Here is a 24,273-nt window from a genome sequence, read left to right as displayed (position 1 = left end):
ACTCACGGATATCAAAATGATAGCTATGAACCGCACATCAGAGGACATTTCCACCACAGTTAAATGTCTAACATTGCAGTACGTCATTACGAACCCCTGTTCTGGTTTGTCTAAGCTTTGTATAAGATTTGTGCGGGGTAAAAACTGCTGACACAACACTTGACTACACGTAAGTGCCGCAGTGTACCGATGCTTTGTTGCTTCTAGGGGCCACGGATAGAAACAAAGACTATCACAGTGCTTTAAAACCCAATACCCATTTAAGTATGTGTTACTTTAAAATAAAGTTTACACACTCTTCCAGCTCAACTGCATGGTTAAAAAAAAAAAACAGGTAAAAGTTACTTCACCGTTGCAACACAATGTCATATTTATTAAAATTTGGTTTGACAGTTTGAAATAAAACATTTCCAATAAGAGTGGGTAAAAATCTAGTATTTGGCTTCAGCATGGATGAAACACTTGTGGGCTTTAAATTTGAAACATTTACAGGAAGTGTGGCATTTGGGCGACCAATGGTGCAACTTAACTACGTATTTAGAAAAACTCCATCAGTGTAACCACACGATGCCCTGGACCTTCCTGTCAATACTTTGTCTTGAACACGATTGATCAGGACATGTGCACGGTGTTCATGTATCATGGCTCATGTTTTTCTTCGAGGCGTTGTCTTGTCTGCAAAACTATTACACGGATTTCCAGCAGGTGTCAGAGAGCATCAGCGAGTTCAGTTCAGCAGCGGCTCTCATCACCGCTGTCATGTATTAAAGCTGACGATCCTGTCCGTCCATCAGCATGCAGAGAAGACGTTACTGCCTTTATTCATAGCACACTTTTTTTTAGAAGCGTTTTCTCTCTTTCATGTGTAGAAAACAACATTCCACAGTGGTTTCTCAAAGCAACACCAAATTAGGTAAAGAACAAACACAAACAAGCCTAAACTGCTTTTAATCTTAAATCATTTTTTATTTATGAACTTTTTTCTGGAGCTTATACAATCACAGTCAATTCACAGAGTTCATTTGGAGAAGTCTCGTATGAAACACACTGTTCTTTGAATTAAATGTATGGGTTGATTGTACCATAATAATCACAACTTCTATAAATTGGTTGTATTGTCATACAGGTGGTTAAAGAATTTCTGAATACAATGAATATTTGTATGCAAACACACATTGCTTGGATAAAGTTGTACAACTGGTTGGATCAGTAACCTTTACAGGTGACTGACCTATTGTTTTCCTGTATCTCCTTGAATGTTCCCTGACGTGACGGGTGTCACATGCAGCGCTAATTATATAATTATGCCACAACAATGACGAGCTAAAAATATGATGTAAAATGCCCCCAAGTATATTGAGGAAAGTGGGTGGGGCAAATTGAGATTCATCTCAAGGGTCACTTGTTTTCATCACGACACATCAACATTTCATGGACGCTCACTAGTAAAATGGTTTCCACAGCCACTCTTTGTTTCCCATAGAATAAGCTGTCAACATCTCAGTACTTAATCATCTTTACACAACAACCAGATCTTCCACCAACTGCAGTGCAGCTGAACAAACAATCCGCATCCACCCTTACATATAACTGTGTAACCAGGGTGGCTGTGTGTTTACGAGGAATAGCGTGCGTGTGATTCCGTGTGACGGTGAACGGTGACATATTCTACAGGTAATGATGCTGCAGTGGGAGAATGAGATCCAGTGAAAGCGAGACAAGTGGAAGTGTTTACAGTCTGCTTGCAGGATAACATTCAGCATTTATCACAGACGCAGCTCCTGCATGTGTCTCCACAGGTCTTAGACAGAAACCAATCCTCGCCAAACAAATTAGATGTTCAGAGCAGCCCGAAGCTTTCGAGGCCTGAGGCGAATATTTGGCCAAAATTGGGATTTCAAGAAAAGAAGAGCTCAACAAAAGCCAAGTGATCTACACAGCTGTGTACTTCTCTGCTGATATAATGCAGTATTTACTTCATTAATCATTTAACAAGACACAACTTGGGTGCATTACAGTCAGTAAAAGTGGTGAAATTAAAACCAGCTTGAAAAAGGCTCACGGTGTGCTCACACTTAGTAAATCTGCTGGTATTTATACCTGTAAAAACGGAGCTACAATTTTTCAAACTTTGACATGTAACTTTTGTTGATTGCATCTTATTAAATCAGACCTGTTATGTGCAGTATCAGTATTTAACCGATTGTCAATCATAAATAAGCTTAGTGATTCTAAATCTGATCAGAGGAGGTGAATAGCAACAGTTATTTATGCAACAATATTCACATAGTCCAGAATTGAGAACTGCAAAACAATATTGATAATTAGCATCCTTATTTTTACCACAATGTGTGCAGTGTTTACAATATCAGCTTCGGTTAAGTAAAATTAGGTGAAATTTTCCTGTATTTTTCAGAGTGGGCAGTCCTCTGCTGAATTAATAACCACCTCCAGCAATACTTTTTAAACACCAATCACCATATTACTTAAACTTCTCTGATGCAATATACTGTAATTCCAACATCAACCATCTGGTGCTTCAAACAGGACAAGCTAAGTCTTCATTGCAAATGCTCTTTGACCTTGGTCTGCTAATAACTATTAATTAATAACCAAACTCACCTAAAATGAGCCAGTAATGTTACATCTACGTAACTAACTCTAAAAGGAGCTTAACATTTTTTTTTATAAATAAATAAGGTCGAATGAGCCTCCATTTCTTTAGTTGGGTAATTTAAAATAGGAAACAAACAGTAGTAAGTATTCGGCATTTTTCTCAGCTGCTTGCATCCGTTATTTGTCATGTCAATACGTGAAGCTGACTTAACAAATGGCATAAAACTTTGCATTCATAGGCCTTTTTTTTTCATTTACTATTCCTGTTCAGTTTATAGCTGCGTCGGTGTAAGCACATACATATCTCAAGCTGCTCATGCAGCGGGAATGCTAACAGTAATATTCCTTGACAGAGGGTGGCCTGAACCAACAATCTTGACCTTTAATGCTAAAAGCACTGCAGTCCTCCTGGAGGAGCAACAGCATAAAGAGGTCAGGCTGGAATATCTGCACTAATGCAGCGCGCCGGTGATACAAATCTTGCGGGTATTTATCAAATATCATGTGGCTTTAGGTACTTGTCATGGCTGCACCTGTGGAACAGCTCTCTCTGCTGCACAACAGTGGTGGCTCTGTAAAGTTTAAACCATGGCGCACATATTCAAAAAGCCTTTGTAAGAAGATTAAATACAACATTTTAAGATATTGTAGATCAGTCTGCTGTTTATTTAATGCTTCACAGTCACACCAGAAAAGGGCAAGTTCACGAAGTATATTGTACTTTTTCTCCTCAAGATGTTTGTTGGAACATAATTTCCATAACATACGCTCAAAAGGCCCTTTAATGGATTCACAATTTCCAAAAAGGTTTGCTACTGGGAAATTCTCACCAGTCTGACATTTCAGTAGCAGCTGAACTGTCAAAGCGTGCCTCAATTCAAGTGTTTTGCTTGTGACTCTGAAGGTTAATTTCGGGTTAAAGGCCTGTTAAGCTGCAGGTCACCATGGAAAGCACTGATGGCCTCTGGGGTGCCAAAACAAAGTCAAAAATAGCAGCAATTCGTTCCAACAGCAAAATGTTTTAGAGAATGCAACATTGAGTGCAAGTTTCTAATGTGGCTGAGATAACCATTCATTTTCAGTAACACAGGAAAAGCATCTTTACTTAAAGTATTTACAGCGGAAATTCAATGGAAATTAGTTAAGGGTCAACGTTGTGTGTCTGGTCTGAACGACCTAAACTCATCAGCTGTAAATTAAAGCCCTACTGCATTATGTTGTCTTCATCTCCTGTTGTAAATCTCAGAGGTAGAAATATCATCTGATTTTTCTTCTAATGGGAGGACTGCTGCTGATGTTGCTTCCTGAATTTAATGAGGAACAATATGACATTTAGCCATTGTTTGTGTAATTTTATCTTAAGCCCCATTGTGGCTGCACTCAGAGGAGATGTCATTTTGTTTCCCAGCACAGCTTTCAGCTTAATGCATGTAGTTTATCTAGTAGTTATAAAAGTGGACCACTAAACTTTACTACATGATATTAACTTAAAGCATATAGCTTTAAACATGAAAAGGTTATAGTATGTGGTCATAATTAAGCTATCAAGCCATTGTAATTCACAAATTCTCCAACAGTTCGCATAGTATATCAATATTTTCCATCATGTTAAGTGATTTTCGATAAATAATCTCCTTACCTGACTCGATTGCAGCAAAACTTTGTGAACTGTTGCTGATTGAGGTATATCATCCGGGCATCTTCTTGGTCAGCCAAGGATGTCTTTTCTGATGTGTCCTCTGTCTTTTCATATCCTGCAGCGTGTGAGAAAAGACATTTTATACGTTTAAAAAAGAAAAAGAAAAATCCGCCTTGAGCACAAACAAAAGTAAGATGAAAAGGTGTTTTGAAGTGTTTCAGTTGGTGCGTGTCGAAAAGTCCCCAAAGGAGTTTTTGGAGTCTGGAGAAGGAAAGTCAGTAACTCTTAGACTGAAAAAGCTATAGAAATCTATGGAGTTTGGGTGACCTTGATGCTTTAGAGGCCTGAGACAAATTTAAACAACTTATTTTTTATAGATATACTAATAAGAACCCGAGTATTTTTATACATTTATGGTGCTGTGATGGATTAACTTGGTGTTATAACATTTCATAATGCAATAGTTTTCAAAAGAATGTGCCGTGCTCCGCAAATACAACACAGTGCCTTTATTTCTTTGCATCTACGATGGATTGCCCAATATATCATTCTAACTGTTAAAGGCAGACTACAATCACCGCAGTTTACACACAATGCATTGAGTCATTTGTAATTGGATGTACGCTAAACTTGCCTCAGCTCTGGAGCAATGACCTGATGGCAATATAATGGTCAAATTATTATCGTAATGGAGTGAGAAGGCGCTTTGGCAAAATATAACGGCAGGTTTGCCAAATGACATGTCACTGAAAATACATCTCTTATTACTCCCTCCACAGTAAAAGGCCAACTAGGATAAAAAAATTAAAATAAAAAAAAAAAAAACCTGTTGTATAATAATACAGGGAATCACCAGCTTTATGTTAACTGCGTGACTCATACATATCCGGAGGAAGACAACACTCTCATATTCCTCTAGCTGTCTGAGGATACACCCATTATTTTATTTTGAGGCACAAAAGAGTTTTGAGAGTAAATGTCTGTAGTCTGATTACCCAAGATACATTCAAAAGTTCACGTTTCAGCGATTGCCCTGATTGAAATGTGTGATTAAAGCTGGGAATTTCCTGTCAAGAGGAGTGACATCCTGCTGGTTACAGTAGACAGAACTTATCTGTGTGGATCAGCTGCATCAGTCTGGTGTCAGATAACTACAATAAAGAGGGACAGTACTTGCGAGACTTTCATTAAACTGCATTTCTGGTAATTATTTGTGTTTTTACTAACTGAAGAAATATGATGCAAAGGTTTAAAGTGCAGAAACAAAGCCTAAAAAAAACCACACAAAAAAACAATCATCAGACCCACTTTGTTTTGATGCATAAAAGAATGGTATAGAGAAAGCCATTCATTTTTCAATTAATCAGTTTGCTTTATTTCGACTTCAAAGTGAAAAAAAAGTAACGTAGAATTGGCAGAAGCCACCTTTCGGTGTTGAAAAACCTATTCCTTGGGTGGATAAAACACTTGTTCTCTCCATCTCTGGAAAAGACGAGGCGCTGCTCTGCTCCCACCAAGTTCAACGAAGTGGGATGGAGCCATGTTGGCTCCATCAACACTACTGAGGCCTGCTGAGGGCTCTACGTGGGTCGCAGAAATGCTTACGCATGTAACACATTTAAAAAATGTTATTACAAACCACACACGCAAATTATTTTTTTGATTGGCAAGAGGCATTTCTGTGTCTTACTTTGGCCTCTACAGGAAAGATCTCACATATCACAGATGCACACCATCTTCAAGGCGGTAACACCATTAACATGCACGCTTTTCCATGCTGGAGACAGAGGCGGCCTGTAAAAAGGTAAGGCAAGGCAAGGCAAGTTTATTTGTATAGCACATTTCAACAACAAGGCAATTCAAAGTGCTTCACATAAAACCATTAAAAGCATCAAAACATCAGGCAAAGGAAAAGCTCATTTAAAAACAATTAAGAACATTGATCGAAACATTAAAAACAGTCATTAAAACATTAAACAAGCTAAAAAAAAAATAGAATAAAAGTCGCAGCGCAGTTTAAGAAATAAAATACAGTAATAAAATGCAGAAATGCAGGAAATTGATCAACATCCTTGAGTCTGGTTCAATTGAAGGCAGCAGCAAACAGAAAAGTCTTCAATCTTGATTTGAAGCAGCCGAGAGTCTCAGCAGACCTGCAGCTTTCTGGGAGTTTGTTCCAGATATGTGGAGCAGAAAAACCGAACGTTGCTTCTCCATGTTTAGTTCTGACTCGGGGGACAGAAAGGAGACTCGTCCCAGATGACCTGAGGGGTCTGGAGGCTGTGATAAGGTTGCAGCAGATCACAAATGCATTTTGGCCCTAAACCATTCAGTGCTTTATAAACCAACAGCAGGATTTTAGAGTCAATTCTTTGTTGGACAGGAAGCCAGTGTGAAGACTTCAGAACTGGAGTGATGTGATCCACTTTCCTGGTCTTAGTGAGGACTCGAGCTGCAGCGTTCTGAATCAGCTGCAGTGTTCTGATTGACTTTTTACAGAGACCCTTAAACACACCGTTACAATAGTCGAGTCTACTGAAGATGAATGCATGGACAAGTTTTTCCAAATCCTGTTGAGACATAAGTCCTCTAATCCTTGATATATTCTTCAGGTGATAGTAGGCTGATTTTGTAATTGTCTTGATATGGCTGTTCAGATTGAGGTCTGAATCCATAACTACACCTAGATTTCTGCCTTGGTTTGTGGTTTTTAACATCAGTGATTGAAGCTGAGCGCTGACTTTTAATCGTGTTTAGGGTGTTTAGGGAAGTAGCAGGTACATCTAAAGTCTAAAGCTTGAATCTGCTTAGTGCAGAACTGGATGGTATACAAGAAATCCACAAAATTAGCGCAAACATGAACTGGTCAGGCACGATCCAGTGGACATATGGGTTCAACTCTACACAGTTATCCAAACTAAAAGTGGCCTCCTTAAGCCCTGGTAAACTTTCCTCTTTTAAATGATCCCTTAAAAGTATGTAAACATATGTGGCACGAATCATCTTTTAAGTATTGTGGTAAATACTACAGAAGCAAAGAATATAAGGCCCACGTTATATAAAGTAGTAGATTCAGGCTTTTTCACTCTGTCTGTTGAGGAGGTAATTTGACCAGTTTGGCATTGTTAATATTGAAAGTAGAACTGAAACAATTCCAGTTGATTTCTCAACTAAACACTCTAAAAATACGAGAAAATCGTCTTGCTTATCAAATGGCAGGATGTGCAACCTCCCTTTGTCATATAGGATAATAAGGTGGTGAATACTTTCCGAGTTACAAACAAAATGTGTCGAGACATTACTAAGGACATTTCATAGACTCAAGCAATTATTGAAGTAATTAGTGAAGAAAATAATCATGTGTTTGAGCCCTACCTAAAGCCAAGAGTACACCTGCCTTTTTAAAGTTACAGCAGCTCATGTTTGACACTGACTTCTCCTGTGGCGGTGGACAAGACTGAAAAACAACTGAAATTCCATTTAATGTGAAAACATCTGACACCGAGATCACCTTGTTTGTAAGATGAGAAATGATAAAAAAAAAAAAGCCAGTTCCTGGGTTCACATTTCCTTTTCCTCATATTTTAACTGATATGTCCAGATTAGTGTCTTCAGCACTGCAGGGGAGCCCTACTGTAAAACTCTAAAGTCAACGGTATTCCCACTCTCAAGTTACATGCATGTGACCCCGTAAGTGCTGCATGGTCTTCCCTGAGATGTAGTGGAAGTGGCGTTGGGGGATATGAGCGCAGCTTCCACAACTACAGATATAGTAAACGTCAGAGTTTAAAATGGAAAAAAAAAAAAAAAAAAAAGGGCCATTCTGACGCACAGAAAGAGTGGGACACGAGACAGGGAAGTTGGCTTCATGAAATGTCAACAACAACAATAACAACACAACGCAGTGTCATGAGGCACTGTAACCAGAGCCCTTACCGGATATGCCCCAGTTGCAGCCTGCACTGGGCTCGGGGCGAGCCTCTGCCTGCAGTATTTCATTCTTGTCAAGTCAAGTGGAAACAAAGTAGAAGACCGACACAACCTTCAAAGTCACGCTTCCCACTTTCACCGCTCCTTTTTTTTCCCCCCCTCTTCTTATTCTCACCTTACGTTAAGCACTTTCTCACTCATGTTACACAAACCCTGAATCTTCAATTACAGCTCTTGTTATTTTAATGATCCTCTTGGCTTTGCGCAGAGGATTACAGAGGAGGCTCTGCCAAACATCCTCTTCTGATAGTTTCTTTCCTTAGCATGTGCTCTCCCGGCTAAAAATAAATGGCCCCCTGCAATCATTTGGTCACCGGGGGAAATATGGGTTGGCCGTGGCCGCCTTGTTATGCAAGACGTCAGATCACCACAGTGGGATTTATTGGATTAGCGTGGTGGCAAAACGGTGCATAGATACAGCAACAGGAGATTAAAGAGTGCTGCCTACTACTTAAATTGGGAAACGCCCTTCCTGTTGACCAATAAAAGCTGTATGCACGATACGATGTAGTCAACTACAGTGATTCATTTCAGTTGTTTTTTTGTGTACAGTGAGAAATAAGTTTGCGCAGGAAGCAAAACAGAGGTTGGTTGTTTTTTTTTATTATGAAAGATATCATAAAAATTGAAATGAAAGAAAAGCAATATATTTTGCCCCACATTCACTATAATCAGCTCAAAAAACAATAATCACAATTGTGCAAACTCATTTCAACAGGTGTTTAATTTAGCATTCAAATCAATAATTGAATTTTTGCGCGGTGCTATCTTAATGCGATCTGAATTTGTCACTGGGAGAACAATCTAATGTATTCTCAGACAAGGTGAGGATTTACACAAACATGGCGTCATAAAATCCAAGATGTGAAAACTTACTGAGAGCTCCGCAACAGCAAGTGTCAGCACAGCATTACGTAATGTTCCTGGAGAGTTGATCCACTGATCTTACCCAACCTTTGTGGTTTGAAAGGAGGTAGCCTCTCCCTCCTCTCTGTCTGTCAGTCGAGTGTAGCTTCTCCTATTTGAAATTAAAAGAAAATTTGCAACCAAGAGCTCTCCTGCTAACACTGGGAGGACAGGTAGTTAGCAATGAGTAACAGCTCTGAGTAAAGGTGAAGGAAAAAGGGCATTGTCTCAAAGGCATGCTGCCTCACCGAGCCTGGGCTGGATGAGGACAAGGCGACTGGATACAACTGCGCTAAACTACAAACATCCTTCCCTATGTATTAATCTTTATAAGGAACCCTTTCCTTGCTCCTTTGACATGTTATTAGTTTGAAAATTTCAGCACAGCAGATATTCTGCAAGCAACATTGTCCTATTGTTGCAGCTACTATGGGACAACATTCAGAATGTAAGTAGAGGGGAGCAACATGGGTTTATCTGACCACCTGTAATGTCACTTAAAAACAGTAATAATGTCAGAAACTATCATAAAATGAATCAAAACATCACAGAGATTCATGTCCGGCTTGTTGTTGCATGATATTCCCACTTTCTCTGTCCTTGTTTTCAGAATCTCACTTTTGACTGAAAAGATCAACTTCTCTGAAGCACCAATGCATGGTCAGCGTTTACATGACACCTCCAGACGGCTCAATGAGATGCCAATGACAATCAATTACATGCCAAGGAGAGATGATCTCTCGCACAACAAGGAACAAATCCAACAAAGTTAGAGAAGAGGCTGAATTATTAAGCACCTCGGGCAATCTAAGAATTAGTGTCTACAATGACAAATGAAAACAGGGGACTGGCGTAGTTGGTGACTGCATCATAAGGCCTGTCTGAAATAGCGGGCCAGAGGAGCTGGCTGAGCAGCTGTGATTGATGCTGTGTCTCTGTGTTGTGAATGAGCCTTCGCAGCAGGAGCCTGTGTGCTGGGGTAGGCCAGGTGCTGCAATGCACCAGTTGCAGCTGGTGCTGCTCCTGCTTAACTTAGTCCTTTTTCCTCTCCTCTTTTAGCAGCATTGACACAAGGGGTTGTACAATAAAGTTCAAAGAAAGAGCTAAACACAACCCATGCATAGTATGCTGGTATGGTTCCAAACAAAGGCACTAATACCATTGCACTGTTAAGAATACATTACTCTTCATCTTTTCTTTTTTCTTTTTTACAATTTACAAGGAATATTTGATTTGATTTTGAAAATGGGGCCAGAAACAGACAGGAATAGACCTGGGATGTAACTGTGCACACATTTTCCCCAGAGTGGAGTTATTCTTGTCACCTGTTCCTGTTGTGTATGGCCTACAAACAAATATTTAGACTGTTGTCAAATAATTACAGTCTACATCCTGGGATGATACATACTAATCACTTAAATAAAAAGTGAGCATTGAGTAAGCATAAATACAAAATAAAATATGTGCAGGCTGCACTGCCTGTAAAAATGTTTCCTTTATATGTGCATTGTATTTGTTGCAATCGGTGCCGAGATGGTTTCTTGATTTCTGGCAGACTGTGTTCCGACTACAGCGGGTTGGGTGCAGGAATATTCTATTGTTTCATGAGAGCTGTGCTGCTCAAGTCTTCAGGAACTAGCCAGGTTTTTTTCTCTGGCTACTACTTTTGCCCACCTGATCCAATTAAAGGCTACATGTTGAACGCTTTAATTGGATCTGAGAGCAAAAGTACAGCTCGAGCCAGAAAGTTGACAGCTGGACTTGAGACGTTGGGAAGGAAACACTGGTCTAATACTTTGGCCGATCAATTCCACAATTTCAGTTGAGTTGGATTCATAAAAAGCAGCTCTCCGTTATATTATGGTAGCAACTTATGTCAGCACAATTTACTGTCATAATTGGGAGTTAAATTTAAGGTCAAGGGTTGAAATAACAACAGAAATAAGTGTGACGTCCATGTGCAACTCACTGTAACTGTGACCAAAATATAAAATTAGGACAGACAAGGTCAACAGACCAACACTATAATCCAAAGAAATTGGGGGTAAGAGATGGAGGATGTGATTAAAATTGCTTTACCCCAGCTTCCACCTTTATGGGATCTCCCCCTCCTCCCCCATATCCAGTTCATTTCCTTACTTCCCACCACAGTCGCTGGATAATGTATGGAGCCACTGCCACAGATGTCTCAGAGGGAACTGCTCTTAATATTCCCTGGTGGGCAACGTGCATTTTCTCTGCACTAATTGCATTAACCGTAGGCGTGTCACGGCTCAACTACCCTCACATCAATAAATATTGGAAACGGGGCAGATACTCACTGTGGGCATTCTTCCTTAATTTGTGTTATATTAGGCTTCATAACAACACCTTTCATCGGTTCATTGAACCACCATATTAGCCATACCAGCTGGCCATATAAAAACAATATAGGAGTCATGGAAGGAGAAGAGACACGAGAGTGACAAGGACCCAAATAAAGCTCGGTATAAGCAGAAAGCAGTGGCACACAGATCTGGAGGGGAAGCCTCTAGAGGAAGGATCAATGCCACCAAGTGTCGTAATGAGTTTGGATGCAGGCCAGATGTCAGGATTATTGCTTGTGTCAGCCAACAGACAGACGGGTGGAACAATAGTCACAAGGGGGCACGTACTTGGAGAGAGTGCCCAGTGGGAAAAATCTGGGCTCAGAAAAAAGCTTGGCCAAGACATGCCGGTCTTCCCCTGTATCCCCTACTGACTGTTGTAGGTTACCGAGACACAGAGAAACCACCAGGCAGGAAAATCCCTGTTAAAACACCACTGATTATACGAGATGCAACACAGGTCACCTCCGTAGCAAACTACTTTCACACACTTGAGATCATTGTTATCCTGGCAGGTCAAACAGAAACGTACTGTACGTCGGTGCTTGTACGATAGAACAGTGTTTGTAGATAAGAACAGATTAGATATATAATGTATTATCTTAGGTCAGGCACAAGTGGTGGGGGTGGAAAATTATTGCTGCCATGACTGTCAACACAAGCGAGATTAAATGCATCTAATGGCAGCGATGACAGGAACAATAATGACCTGACAGTCAAGCACATTGCCTCGCGCAGAGTCTTATCGAGTCTAATCTCAGGGTAAAATATCAAAGACAAAACACAACTGACCAATGACATGCAAAGCTGACCAAAATTTTAAAGTACATGCAAAAAATATGCCTGGTAATTTGACTGATTATTTTGCAGAAGAAACACTTATCCTTGTTTTAAAATCAACTACATATAGTTATTGTGGTCTAAATATATTTTTAGCGACAGTATCTTTGAGCTTAAATAAAGCTTTTAAATCAAATCATAAAAGATATATCACAAGTTGGCTGCATTTTATAACTTATTTTTGTCAGCACCTACTCATTCTTTGATTACACTGAGATTGTTCAATTGGATCCATGGCTAATTCCTCAGAAAGGCCCATCAGTCAATCCCCGAGAGAACAATATAAATCTAGAGGTGAATGAAAATGTAAAAAGGGCATTTTTGTTCTTCCAGAAATAGGTCCAGCCAGAGTTCAGTCTGAGATACAGAACAAGCACTAATGAGCCTGAGAGACTTGTAGGCTGGTCAATAAAGTGTAGATGAGGAGACACGTGATCTGGCCAGGACCCGGCTCCCACAGGATTTATTCAATAATAGCAGGGTAGGTGGGGTCAGGCAGCTTGGGGCTACTGACAGTGATCTAACACGAGCGAACGAACGGCAGCCAAGCCACAGACAAGAAGCTTTGTGAAGAAAAACTGCATCCCGTGCTTCACCCAGAACAGAAAATGCAGAGGAATGACAAGTGACTGTGGAAATGTTTTACATACACGGGCCTCCATCTAAGAACGAAAAAGAAGGAAGCCAGAGAAGTGAAGCGTAATAAGGAGTTCAGCATTGTCAGTGTGCACGTTGTTCACCTTAACCTGAGGCTATTTACCATTGTTATTAGGCTCAAATTAGTTCCAAATCACTGGACTTTGAGATGTCTCAATCTCACAACCCAGTCAGCTAATGCGCCATTTATATCTGCTCATCACCACCAAAGAAAGAGCTCTACATGATTCATTTATGCCTGATAAATATTTCAGTAGACAGAGCCGCCACAGTCTATTCATGGGAATCAAGGTCCCAGAGATGAAAGCCCCCTTCCCTATCTTCTACCATTCGTGAATGGGGAGAAGAGCCGGAGGGGGAATATAGATACCGCCTCGATCTAAGCAACAGCAACATCCATAAGACGCTTATCAGATCACAATGCTGTAACCAGCACTCACAACAACAACAGGGCAGCTGCAGAATTAATCCCCCCCCCCCTCCCCTCCTCCCCGTCTGGCTCCTCATAGGCTCAGGCACGCTACGAGGGGGACGGACAGTCCAGGGACAGCGCAGGCAGCTGGGGCTTGCTGTGACATCACGGGGGCTTGCCTGGCTTGGCTTGGCTTAGTGAGGGATCTGCAGGGAGAGAAACCTTTCCACTGTGTGCGGTCTTATGAACGACAGAAGTGAAGGGCATGTGGCACGCAAGTCACAGGTCGGAAAACAGGAACCAGACCTTGTGAATGTCAGTCACACAGCCATAGCGTCCTTATCTTTATCAAACCCAGGTGTATGAAATAACACGCCAGGTTCCATTGACACACAAGGTGTCACCAACTTTTTGAATGAGATTCCTGATGCTCCGCACGTCTGTACTTAAACACACGGTGGGTCATTTCTTCTGCCGCCGCCGACAACAACAACAACAACAACAACAACAACAAGCAGAAAGTTTGTTAGCATGCTAGCATTAACTACTTAGCACGAAACACAAAGGACAAAGATTTCAATAAAAGTCAAAAATGTCAACCTGCTGGAGTGGCTGGATGAGAACTTACTTAATTACCACGCTTACGTGGTACGTGAGGGGCTGCATTTTTCAGGCTTATAGATTAATTGAAAAATAAATACCTGATCAAATCAACAATGAAAATGATCATAATTTACAACCCAAAACTTCCTTTTGCGTCCTGAAATATTTGAAGGGGTAAAATCTTTTTTTTTTTTGAAATATTACTACTCATGATGCAAATGTACTCCGTTCAAAACTTCAGAGCCTTTTTCAAACTCTTCTGTGCAAGAAAAATGTCGCACATTTAGAGATTTACCACACCTTGTGTATATCACATTTTAGCAGCTGCTTTAGGGTACACAGCTTCGACGGTATCTGGAAAGTTTTTGGTTATGGTACTGCTGTCAGGCCAAATAGATCTGTTGTGACAACTGAAATGTCGTCTCCTGTCTAACAGGGTCAGTGAGACTCCCCTCTGAGGACAAAAAAAAAAAAAAAGTATATGAATGGCTGTTTGTTCAGACTGCCTGAAATGAAATAGGCTCATGTACACTATCACAGAGGAAAATCTTGTGACATTTATACTCAAAAAAGATCAAGAGGAAGAAATGCACATATTAAGCATTTAACTTTGTCACTGGAGATCAGGAACTCTCCTTCTACAGTCTAACAACAGTCAACACTCATTTTCTTTAACCATAATGGCTCCAGTTTGGATGTAATTTCAGTTGCTTAAACGTGAACATAACTTTATTTTCTTATATTGAACAAGTGTGCCATGCAGTTGTGTTTGTTGGTAAAATACAAATATCCCCCCCCCAAAAAAATCCCAAAAGTATTGTGTTACTCACTAGTAAAGAGAACGTATTCATCGTTAAAAGTTCAGGGCCGAGGTATCAAATAGGGATAAAATACTTGCTCAGGACGAGCACGCTAATTTCTATCGCATGTTCTCTTAAAGATAGCTGTAGTATCCAAATGGATGAGTAATGACGATGAACCCACGCCAGTGTTTCTGTGCTGCCATTTGACGCGCGTGTGACACGTCTGATGTGCCACCACTGAGAACTACCGAGGCCGTAACACATGCACACGACGCAAGCAACGGTCTCAGCCTGATAAGAGGAAATGCAAAAATAATGGAGATGCATCCCCTGTCTCTTATCGATTCAGACTATACCATCTATTTATAGCGGTTACAGAACTGCTTTAATTGTAGGAGCGCAGGCATTCATGAAAGCGATGACTACGTTTCCTGTTAGCACCACCATTCAAAGAATATGACCCATATGTGTCAAGCGAGCATTATGGGATTATAAATAGGAATGTAAATTAAGCTACAACTATTCTACCTTCCTTCACTACTATTTTACATTGACAGTCATCAGCTTAGTTCTCTGCATTAGTCCCACATCACAAATGTACACCTATTTAGACTACAAACTTTTGGGCACTCTCAATGCGAAGGGACAAAACTGACCAGGACGCATCAGAATAGAACTTGTCCACGTGTCTTTAGACCTCGTCATCTATCTATGGAAGCAGCACTGTGGCCTAGTTGAACAGAAACCGAGCCGAGACAGGAACAGGGTAATAAAACCCAGAAGCTCTTGGATGTCGAGGGCAGCAGGAGTTTCATCTTCCCGGCCATTGATGGTGTTGCTTTCCTGCGGGGGTGCCTGCCTACACCTCTCCATCTGACCTCGTCATTCCAACTGTGACACCATCGCACTGACCCGTCTCCTGGCACGCACGCACGCACGCACGCGGCGGGCTCGCTGCGTTTCCATGCTGCTCGAGCGCGTGCATCTCGCAGACAAACACAACCGGGCGAGAAAATTCCGCTCACCGGCGAAAAGACGTGACAGCAGCAGGTCCAGTTTAAACCTTCTTCAAGTGATTTAACGTTTCAGAAGACGAGGCGAGAACGGATTTACTGTACATCTGCAGCTGATGGCTAAATTGGGGCGTATGGAAGATTTATCTCCCTGCACGCATACATTTGTAATTCAGCCTTTCAGTGGTTCGTAAATAAGATTCAATCTTTGCAACGTTGCTGAAGATCTCCAGATAACCTGCAGATCAGAGGATTGAATTAACTCCAGAAGATAGATAAGATAGTTCGGGGACTCAGTCAGCCATTCAGGACATTAAGACATTACGGTATCAGAGTTTAGGGCAACACAATTAGTCTCGAGTTTTATTTCAAATATTAGCTGGTGTAATATTTTGCTCATAGGTTTGTCCTGGTCATTAACCTAGCAACAAGCGGATTCATACTTTTCTGCGCGTATTCGCTTTTCGTGCTGAATAAATGCCATCACATTCGCATGACAAATCTGTTTAATATAAAAAAAGAAGAAAGATGACTGGATCACTGTGTTGCACAGAGCGAGATATCGATAGCTTTCACAGAAAAAAAAAAAAGAACCGCAGGGCAGAAATATTTGACTAATTTTTTTAGACTCCATGCAGAAGCACGGAGAATAATGTATTCATCAAGTAGAGCAATAAACTTTGTAAGAGCAGAAACACGAGGTTGTTGTTGTTTTTTTGGAAAGGAATTCTGATAATCAAATTACAGTTGTTTAATCAAGCAAATATCACAGATATTTTTAGGGTCCAGATTTTTAAGAGCTGTTTTTCTGTTATTATTACATTAAATTGAACATTTTTGGTTTTTGGACTGTTAGTTGGACAAGTCTCCTTGGGCTTTCTGAACTTTTAATTAATCTATCAATTTACAAATTCATTTAAAAAAAAAAAAAAAAAAAAAGATGAAAATAGCCATCAGTTGAAGCGCTTGAAAGACGCTGCAATTTCTCCTTGACGACTCCCTCTCTGCAAATGTCTCCCACATGCTCATAGGTCTTCCTTGTCCGATGTCCATGTAACAATAAGCGCGAGCGTGCATCAGAATAGGCTCAGTGTCTCCGCATCAGATGAACTGTAGATTCTTTGTCTCTGCATCCGTCTTAGTGGGAACACGTGCACACGAGCGTTTTCCACATCTCCCCCTCTTCTCGCGGTGACCTGCCACATCCACTTTGCCTTGCAGACAGAGAAGAACCATTGAGGTGGGTAGAAATTGAGTATCTGAAGAAACACATATTAGACTGGCTGCAGGTCAGTAATGGAGGCAGGACATGAAGTGGAAAATAGAGGAGAGGAGATGTCCCATGCCGGCACATAGAGTAGAGAGGCCCGAGGGGACTTGATATGACACACCAGTGGCCCCAGACAGGGGATTTGGTGGCGTGTTGGGCTTTTGTGCCACATTATTATCAGCCAGTGATCCGCCAGGCACATGGGCAGCTCTCGATCCCTTCAGAAGGGAGCAGTCTATCCTCCTCCAGTCTCCCTCCCCGTGCTGTTACCGCTATTCAGACAGACTGAGGCTTAGCTGGTGTTATTAAAATGCTACAGGGGGAACATCCTGCTTCACTTACGCTTGGGGAAAAAAAAAAAAAAAAAAAAAAAAACCTTGAGAATGGGAGAAAGGTGGAGATATAATGCTCAAAGAAGAAGCAGACTACTTAGCATCTCTGTAAACTAGTATCGAGGCAATCAGAGCTGGAGAGCGCAAATCATGCGTCTCAGCTGACACAAAAAGACAAGCCTTCGGTCCTTTGATAGATTCATCCTCACAGCATGGGCTTACCTGTCTATCTCCACCTTCAGTGTCAATTGTGAGAGGAGATTTGGCCTGTGTGCAGATAAGCATGCAAGCTAAGATGGCAAACAGGATGCGTGTTGCCATCTGTCTAGCCTTAACTTGTGTGGCTTCTGTCAATCAGCTTTCCCATCTCAACAGTGGAGGCAGGTATTAAGCACCTTCCTGCCATCATGGAAATTTGTTCTGGAGAGATGCAAAGGTGCCCGTCAGTCACGGCGGGATCGCACATTAAACATGCTGATAGCTGCTGACGTCACCTGCATCCCCAGTATCCCAGATAAGGATATTTTGGCAACGCGTTTAGGCGCAGGCTGGCAGTGACGCCTGATCTTTCCACAGCACAGCGGTGAAGAGTGACAAGGAGCGCAGCGGCACGTGGTGGCCAAGACCGGGGAGTGTGCAGCATGGAGAGCTGACGGACAGGCCGCTGATGGATTAGGTGGTAAGCCTGGCAGAGGGCAGCCCTTTTCTAGATGGAAGCCTGCCTGATGCACTGTGGTGATTAAAATATAAAACTGAAGGGTGGGGAGGATGGAGAGGGCGGGGAGGGTGGGGATGGCGGGGAAGGAGCTCAGGCGCTATTAAAAACAGCCAAAATAAATGTTGCAGAACAGTCGTGTGATTGAGAATATATGGAAGTAGATGTGAAGCCATGAGGCTGAAACATAGCAGCGGCAGGTCATTAACCTGAGCGCGCAGGAGGTGATCAAATCCGACACTCCGGAAGATGCTTGAAAAGCGATCCTGAAGCTGTTGTAGGTGAAGCAGCTGGATAAGAGTGTGCACTTAGAGCCAAGTGAAGTGAAAAGCTAAAGTGTTTGCTCTTTGTAAACTAAAAAGGTGGTGTGAGGGTGACAGCAATAGCTGCTGCATAATTCATGTGTTCGCTCTTGTGACCGCAGCACCCGCATTGGTCAACAGTTGTATACAGAATCTACATTAGTATTTAATGATTTAGATTTCTCCTTGCATGATGCTTCAGTGCAACAACAGCATCATTTCTATTGTGGAGTACTTTTACTTTCAACTAGGAAACATTAATTCTCCAGTTCGAGATGCATCCTGCTCACAATTTTCTTATGAATAATATATGAATTTCAGGAGACGCTCAAGTTAACTGCACAGGCATTGGTTAAACTCAAACACTTTTATTTGGATGATTTTTAAGTTTCAAAGTTAAACCACTGAATCTCCACCCTCATATATGAATTCAATATTACTTATCACGGCTGTCCATTCAGAGCCATAAATCAGAAACACCATTATACTACAGCATAACGTGTTCAGTCACGTGAAATTGTCTATTGTGTTTTGACTGGTGACATCGAGGCCACCTGTTGGGAATGTGGATATATATTTGAAGGTATGATGGATATTCACGGCAGGACACAATTTGGGGTTTGTACTGGAACTATCTCGTGTATTAGTTAACTCAAAATAACGGATAACTTACTGGGTAGCTTAATATCTGGATGGTAGAGAGAGAGAGAGAGAGAGAGCTGCTGAATATTAAACATTTTCAGAAATACACTTAGAAATGATCAGGCCAATATTAGTCCCAGTATTTTCTGCTGTAATATCATGACCCGTCTACTGTCCACATAATAATATTTAAATAATGCGGCTGAATCTGAGTGAACATGTTATTTTCTTAGTGCTCCCACAGAAGGTAAATCCCTGAAGGCTTTTCTGTGAAATGCTGACAGTGACACTTTTTACCCATCAAATAGCTTTTTTGTTTTACACAAAACTACGGTTGCAAATTTATTTATTTTTTTATTATTATTGATTAGTTTCTTGATGGGCAGCACAGTGGTGCATTGGTTAGCACTGTCGCTTCACAGCAAGAAAGTTCTGGGTTCACCCAAAAGTGAGCTGGGATCGGCTCCAGTTCCCCGTGACCCTGTTCAGGATACAGCGGGTATAGATGATTGATGGATGGACGGACGGACGGCTGGATTGATAGATGGCTGGATACTTTCTTGATCAATTGATTAGTTGTTTTGTCTTAAAAATGTCAGATTATGGTGAAAAATGTTGACTAGTATTCCCTGACGTCAAGGTGCAGCCTAAAATGTCTTGCTTTGTCCTGACCAACAGTCCACAACCAAAAGGTATTAAGTGTCTTACTGTTGAGGTTTGAAATTATTTACACTTAAGAAGATGGATTTTGAGAATTTTAGCATTTATTTCATCTCTACACACAAGCTTGGAAAGTAACTTTTGCTATTCAGAAGTAATGGACATCACATTTAAACAAAAGCCATGAATTACAGCTAAGATAAGGGAAAATGTATGCATATGTTTTTATAATTAGAAATAGAATCCAAGGTTTGATAGGCACAAATATGATATTAATGGGAACACTGGTGAAAGATTTTTTTTTTTTAAGCAGCTGTTTTTCCAATACAAACAAGCAGACAAGTTGGTCTTTTACTCGTCTGCTGCAGCTTGCAGGAACTCCTCCGTGTTCACAAATACTGAATTTTTAAATGAAGTTGCATGTCTCTTTAAAAATGCATTTCCCTCTCTGCAGTCCGTATCAGCTGGAATAAAGGACGCAGTTCAGAAATACTTCCTGTATGAACTCGTACTAATTGACGGTATACCACAACACTACTGGTATATCACACAGCAAACTGTGCATTACCGGAGAGACATTTTCAAGTCTTAATCGCCCCTAATCCCCTACAATTTGAGTTATGCAACAACTTACCTCAAAGTATATGAAAAAAAAAACAAATGAGAGTCGAATCCACTTTCAGAGACCAGGCTGCTCGCTGTGGTGGCCATATTATATACACACACAACAGCAATAAGTCAGACTGAGATATCCGTCTGGACCCACCGTTATAAATCAAACCAAAGCCATCCAAAACCGTACCACAACAGCGCTGTCACACTCACTGCGATGGGAAACAGAAACTGCAGAAGGCATCATAAATAATGGGATGTGTTATTGATCCCTGCAGATAAATACTGCCCCATTCCCAAGAGGTCGGAGGTCAGGGACAGCTACAAAACAGAGATGGGAGAGATTTAAAGACTTCAGGAAGACAGCCTGCAAGACTGTGTGCCTGCAGCCGGGGGAGTAACGTGCCCAGTGATAGGTGCCAACCCAGATAAACAAACACACCTTAAACTCCAAATCTACTCTGTAGCTCTCGGGAGTCCTAAAGTAAACAGATCCTCTTATAAGCATTCAAAGCGGTGGAATAATGTGTATCCGCATCCTCTTTCCCCGACTGACACCAATAGAGATGCAGTGGAAAGTTACTGGTGCAGTGAAGGAGTGGAAGTCCCAGACGAATTACAATGGCTGTATTATTAGACCAGACACTGGTGTAGATGCCATTTGCTGCACGCTTGCGCTTGCTGCCAGCCTTGTGGCTTCTGTCAGTGAGCTCCAACCTCACCTGCTTTATGGGAGGGTGTTACCTTGTACCTGGCCGTCCCTGTCTGGATGGGTTTGTCTGGGTCAGGTGCCCCCCCCCCCCCTCCCTCCTATATGAATTTCAATTCAATTACAGACACCAATTTGATTAAGCCTTTGTTTGGGGGAACCCTCCCTTGTGTTTATCTGCAGATGTGGAAATTACTTTTGGGTTTAAGTTTGTGATCAAAATAAATTACATTTTTTTTTTAACGTGAATGAGTTATTTTCTTGGACACCTCCCTTTGGAAAACTTTCGAGCCCCCCCCCCCCTCCTCCTCCTCCTCCCGGGGTTTCCTTGACGCCCGCTCGGGCACCGGTAATCACAGCCTTAGCTAGCGAGTTACTTCCAGAGAGCTGCCGGCCGGCCTTCATGCAGTAACGAGGAAATATCCGTAGAAGGGTGGGCAGGGTTTTCAGAAGGGTCCCCCCCACACACACACACACGTAAAACAGATTAAAATTGTTCCTACATACCCTCCGACCGGGTACGGAGATCAGACATCGTTCTCTGGACGGGCGGCATCTTCTCCACGCACAGCCGGGCGACGGCACCTGTCAAAGCGGCCGCGGCTTCTTAGTTCTGCTCCCTGCGGCTGCTGCTTCTCGACCGTCAAAGAATTTAAAAAAAAAAAAATTAAATTTAAAAATTTAAAAAAAATAATAATAATAATAAAAAAAAAAAAAACGGCTGAAATTCAGCAGAAGAGCCTCTCTCATGCGGAACGGACTGCTGCGCGTAATACCGCTAAAGAGAGGCGCAGACGAGGAATAACCAACTTTCGCTTCCTGGTAGTGACAGGACCATTGCTCAGGAGCCCCGGCGCTCCGCGGATCTCCCCAGCATCCCGGTTCACACGGCGGAGTAAAGCCGACAGACGCCCTCGGTACGGCAGAAGTGAACACGGACTTACCATAAACTGAGGGGAGGGGGACGGTGCCGGTTCACGTTTTGGACCGTACCACATCTAGCCTCAGCGGTAGGGGGTTCCCCGAGCAAAATAGCCGTCGTCGTTTTCACCGCGGCCGGGTGTGAAATAAACCATACGAATTTGATTTATAATATTACTTTAAAAAAAAATAAAAAAATACCTAAGTGGTGGATTTGAATCGACATGGACAGCGGTGTTCAAGACACGTATGTGTTTTTAAAATTGGCCAACAAATTGTTGGTTGTTATGAACACCTCCCCACCCCCCTCACACACACACTCTGCGGTAGTTGTTGTTCACAGTTTGGGAGTGGGCTTTCTCACAATTGAATCATGTTTTTGCATAAAATGTAGTTATTAATGTATTAACAGGGATTGCAACGTCAGCAAAAAAAAAAAAAAAAAAAACTACATAATTTAACGAAATAATCTACATCAAAATAGGGCCAGACATATAATGTAAAATATTTAAAAATATTGCTGGCTATATTTATTAAAAAAAAAAAAAAAAACATGCACAAAAAGTCTCCACATAGCTCTTACTTTGCACTGCACACCACTATAACGACGATTCTGTCAGTAGAATTAGGGTATAAAAACATAAAACACATTCTATTCATATTCACTATACAGCTGTAAGTAATGGGAAATACATGGTAATGCTTTTGGTAAAATATCCATACAACAATAAATCGCTATTTCAGTACTATGAATGTTGCATCGTTAGATATATTCTCTAAAACACCAAAAGTATATTGTCAGATTGCATTTACATTATTCTTAAATCAGAATTATAGTGCAAAGAATATTTAACTGAAACAAACAATAAAAAAAATAGAGAAATGTTTTGGGGAATCTGGCTGTTGAAAGAAATAAGAAGGCCAAAAAAAATGGTCTGGTATCTTCACATAAACCTACAGAGTTGTTGATAATTCCACTAATAAATTACTGTTTTCCGTTATCTTCATTTCTGCATGCTTTAATGTATGAGGTTGTTTTTTTTTAACATTTATAGGTATATAGTCTTTCTACATAAGCAGAAAGAAACTGGCAACACAAAAGTGTTTTACCTGCAATGCAAGACAAGTACAGGATCTGCATTCCACTCAAATCTGAAGAAATACAACAGTATTCTGATTTATATCTTGCTTGCAAGTTACTTTTTATGCTACAATAAAGGGAAATTCTACTACTCTTATATGAGCACAGTAGTTTTAAGATGCTGCACTGGGATTGTTGCCCCTGTACATTATAAATACAGCAACATATGATGTGCAAGGTAAAAAAAAAAAAAAAAAAAGTGTCAATAATTCCTCTACCTGGACGCTTTGACAGATTCGGTGGCTGTAGATTTAACATCATCTGTTAAATAAACATTATAGTGAAAATGTTCTCATTTCCTGGTCAGCCTGCTCCACAACATAGCATGCAGGGGTGTTTCTGAATTTTGCAAAACAGATGTCAAGGATCTGTTAAGCACCTCTATTTGTTGGCCAGCTCACAAACTTAAATGAAACGGTCAATCCAGTCCATAAAAGAGTTTAAATCTTAGAAAAAAATTATTTCATAAATGTGTTATAAATAAAGTAATTTTGCAGCAACAGACCTGGAGAGATTCTGACCACAACAATGGGATCAAACAGTTGTAAACTGACTCTAGAATCTGTCAGTGTGTCATTATGTGATTATTGTCTGGAGACATACTCAGCAGAAGATCTAATCCGGGGTGATTTACTCCAGCTCACAGTTTCCTTTATATTCCTCATCACTGTGTCACTCTGCTGTCATGAATCTGCTCCAGCACGGAGCCTCTGTGACCTAAACAGCAGTGTACATTCAAATTACAACGAGGAGAACGGCAACGATGCCATCTCTGCCGCCCTTCTGCTGTGCATATGGTAAATCAAAGTGTGTTCTCATTCTCACTGCAGTTGAAATGCAAATCACACTGGAGACGGCATTTGTACAGCAGCAGCACCGCTGCAGTTGCCTGAGAGAACTGCAGATACACTACAGCTGGCTGATGTGTGTATTTCTACAGCGGTCTTTTCGCAATGTCCTAGAGAGAAATTCCTTAGTTATGACTCCCTAATTTTGATATGATCTCACATTCGTCGTTGGGTTTGATCCAGGAGACTCTCCTACTATTTATATTCCCTTGAAATTAAAATGTTTTCACTGTTGTGGGGATTAGAGGGAAATGAGATTTATGCTTCTCCTGAAAA

The 24,273-nt window shown here is 41.1% G+C and overlaps 1 protein-coding gene across 4 annotated transcripts in view; it reads right to left on the bottom strand.

Annotated features, from left to right (window-relative positions):
• atp8a1 (ATPase phospholipid transporting 8A1) overlaps positions 1 to 21,771 on the bottom strand; it is a 102,248-nt gene extending 80,477 nt beyond the window's left edge. For all 4 annotated transcript variants that reach the window (XM_069694187.1, XM_069694189.1, XM_069694188.1 and 1 more), the window contains exons 1-2: positions 21,595 to 21,771; positions 4,256 to 4,370 (exon numbers count right to left, since the gene is read on the bottom strand). In XM_069694187.1, coding sequence (XP_069550288.1) covers positions 4,256 to 4,370; positions 21,595 to 21,643 — 164 coding nt within the window. In that variant the 5' untranslated portion in view covers positions 21,644 to 21,771. The remainder of the gene's footprint in view (positions 1 to 4,255; positions 4,371 to 21,594) is intronic.
• Between the last annotated feature and the right edge of the window lie 2,502 nt (positions 21,772 to 24,273).

This window comes from Brachyistius frenatus, unplaced genomic scaffold (genome assembly GCF_029030835.1).
Source record: "Brachyistius frenatus isolate BFR_SWC_R1_liver_20210118 unplaced genomic scaffold, ASM2903083v1 Contig_17, whole genome shotgun sequence".
NCBI classification, from domain to species: Eukaryota; Metazoa; Chordata; class Actinopteri; family Embiotocidae; genus Brachyistius; species Brachyistius frenatus.
This window is presented reverse-complemented; position numbering and strand designations above follow the sequence as displayed.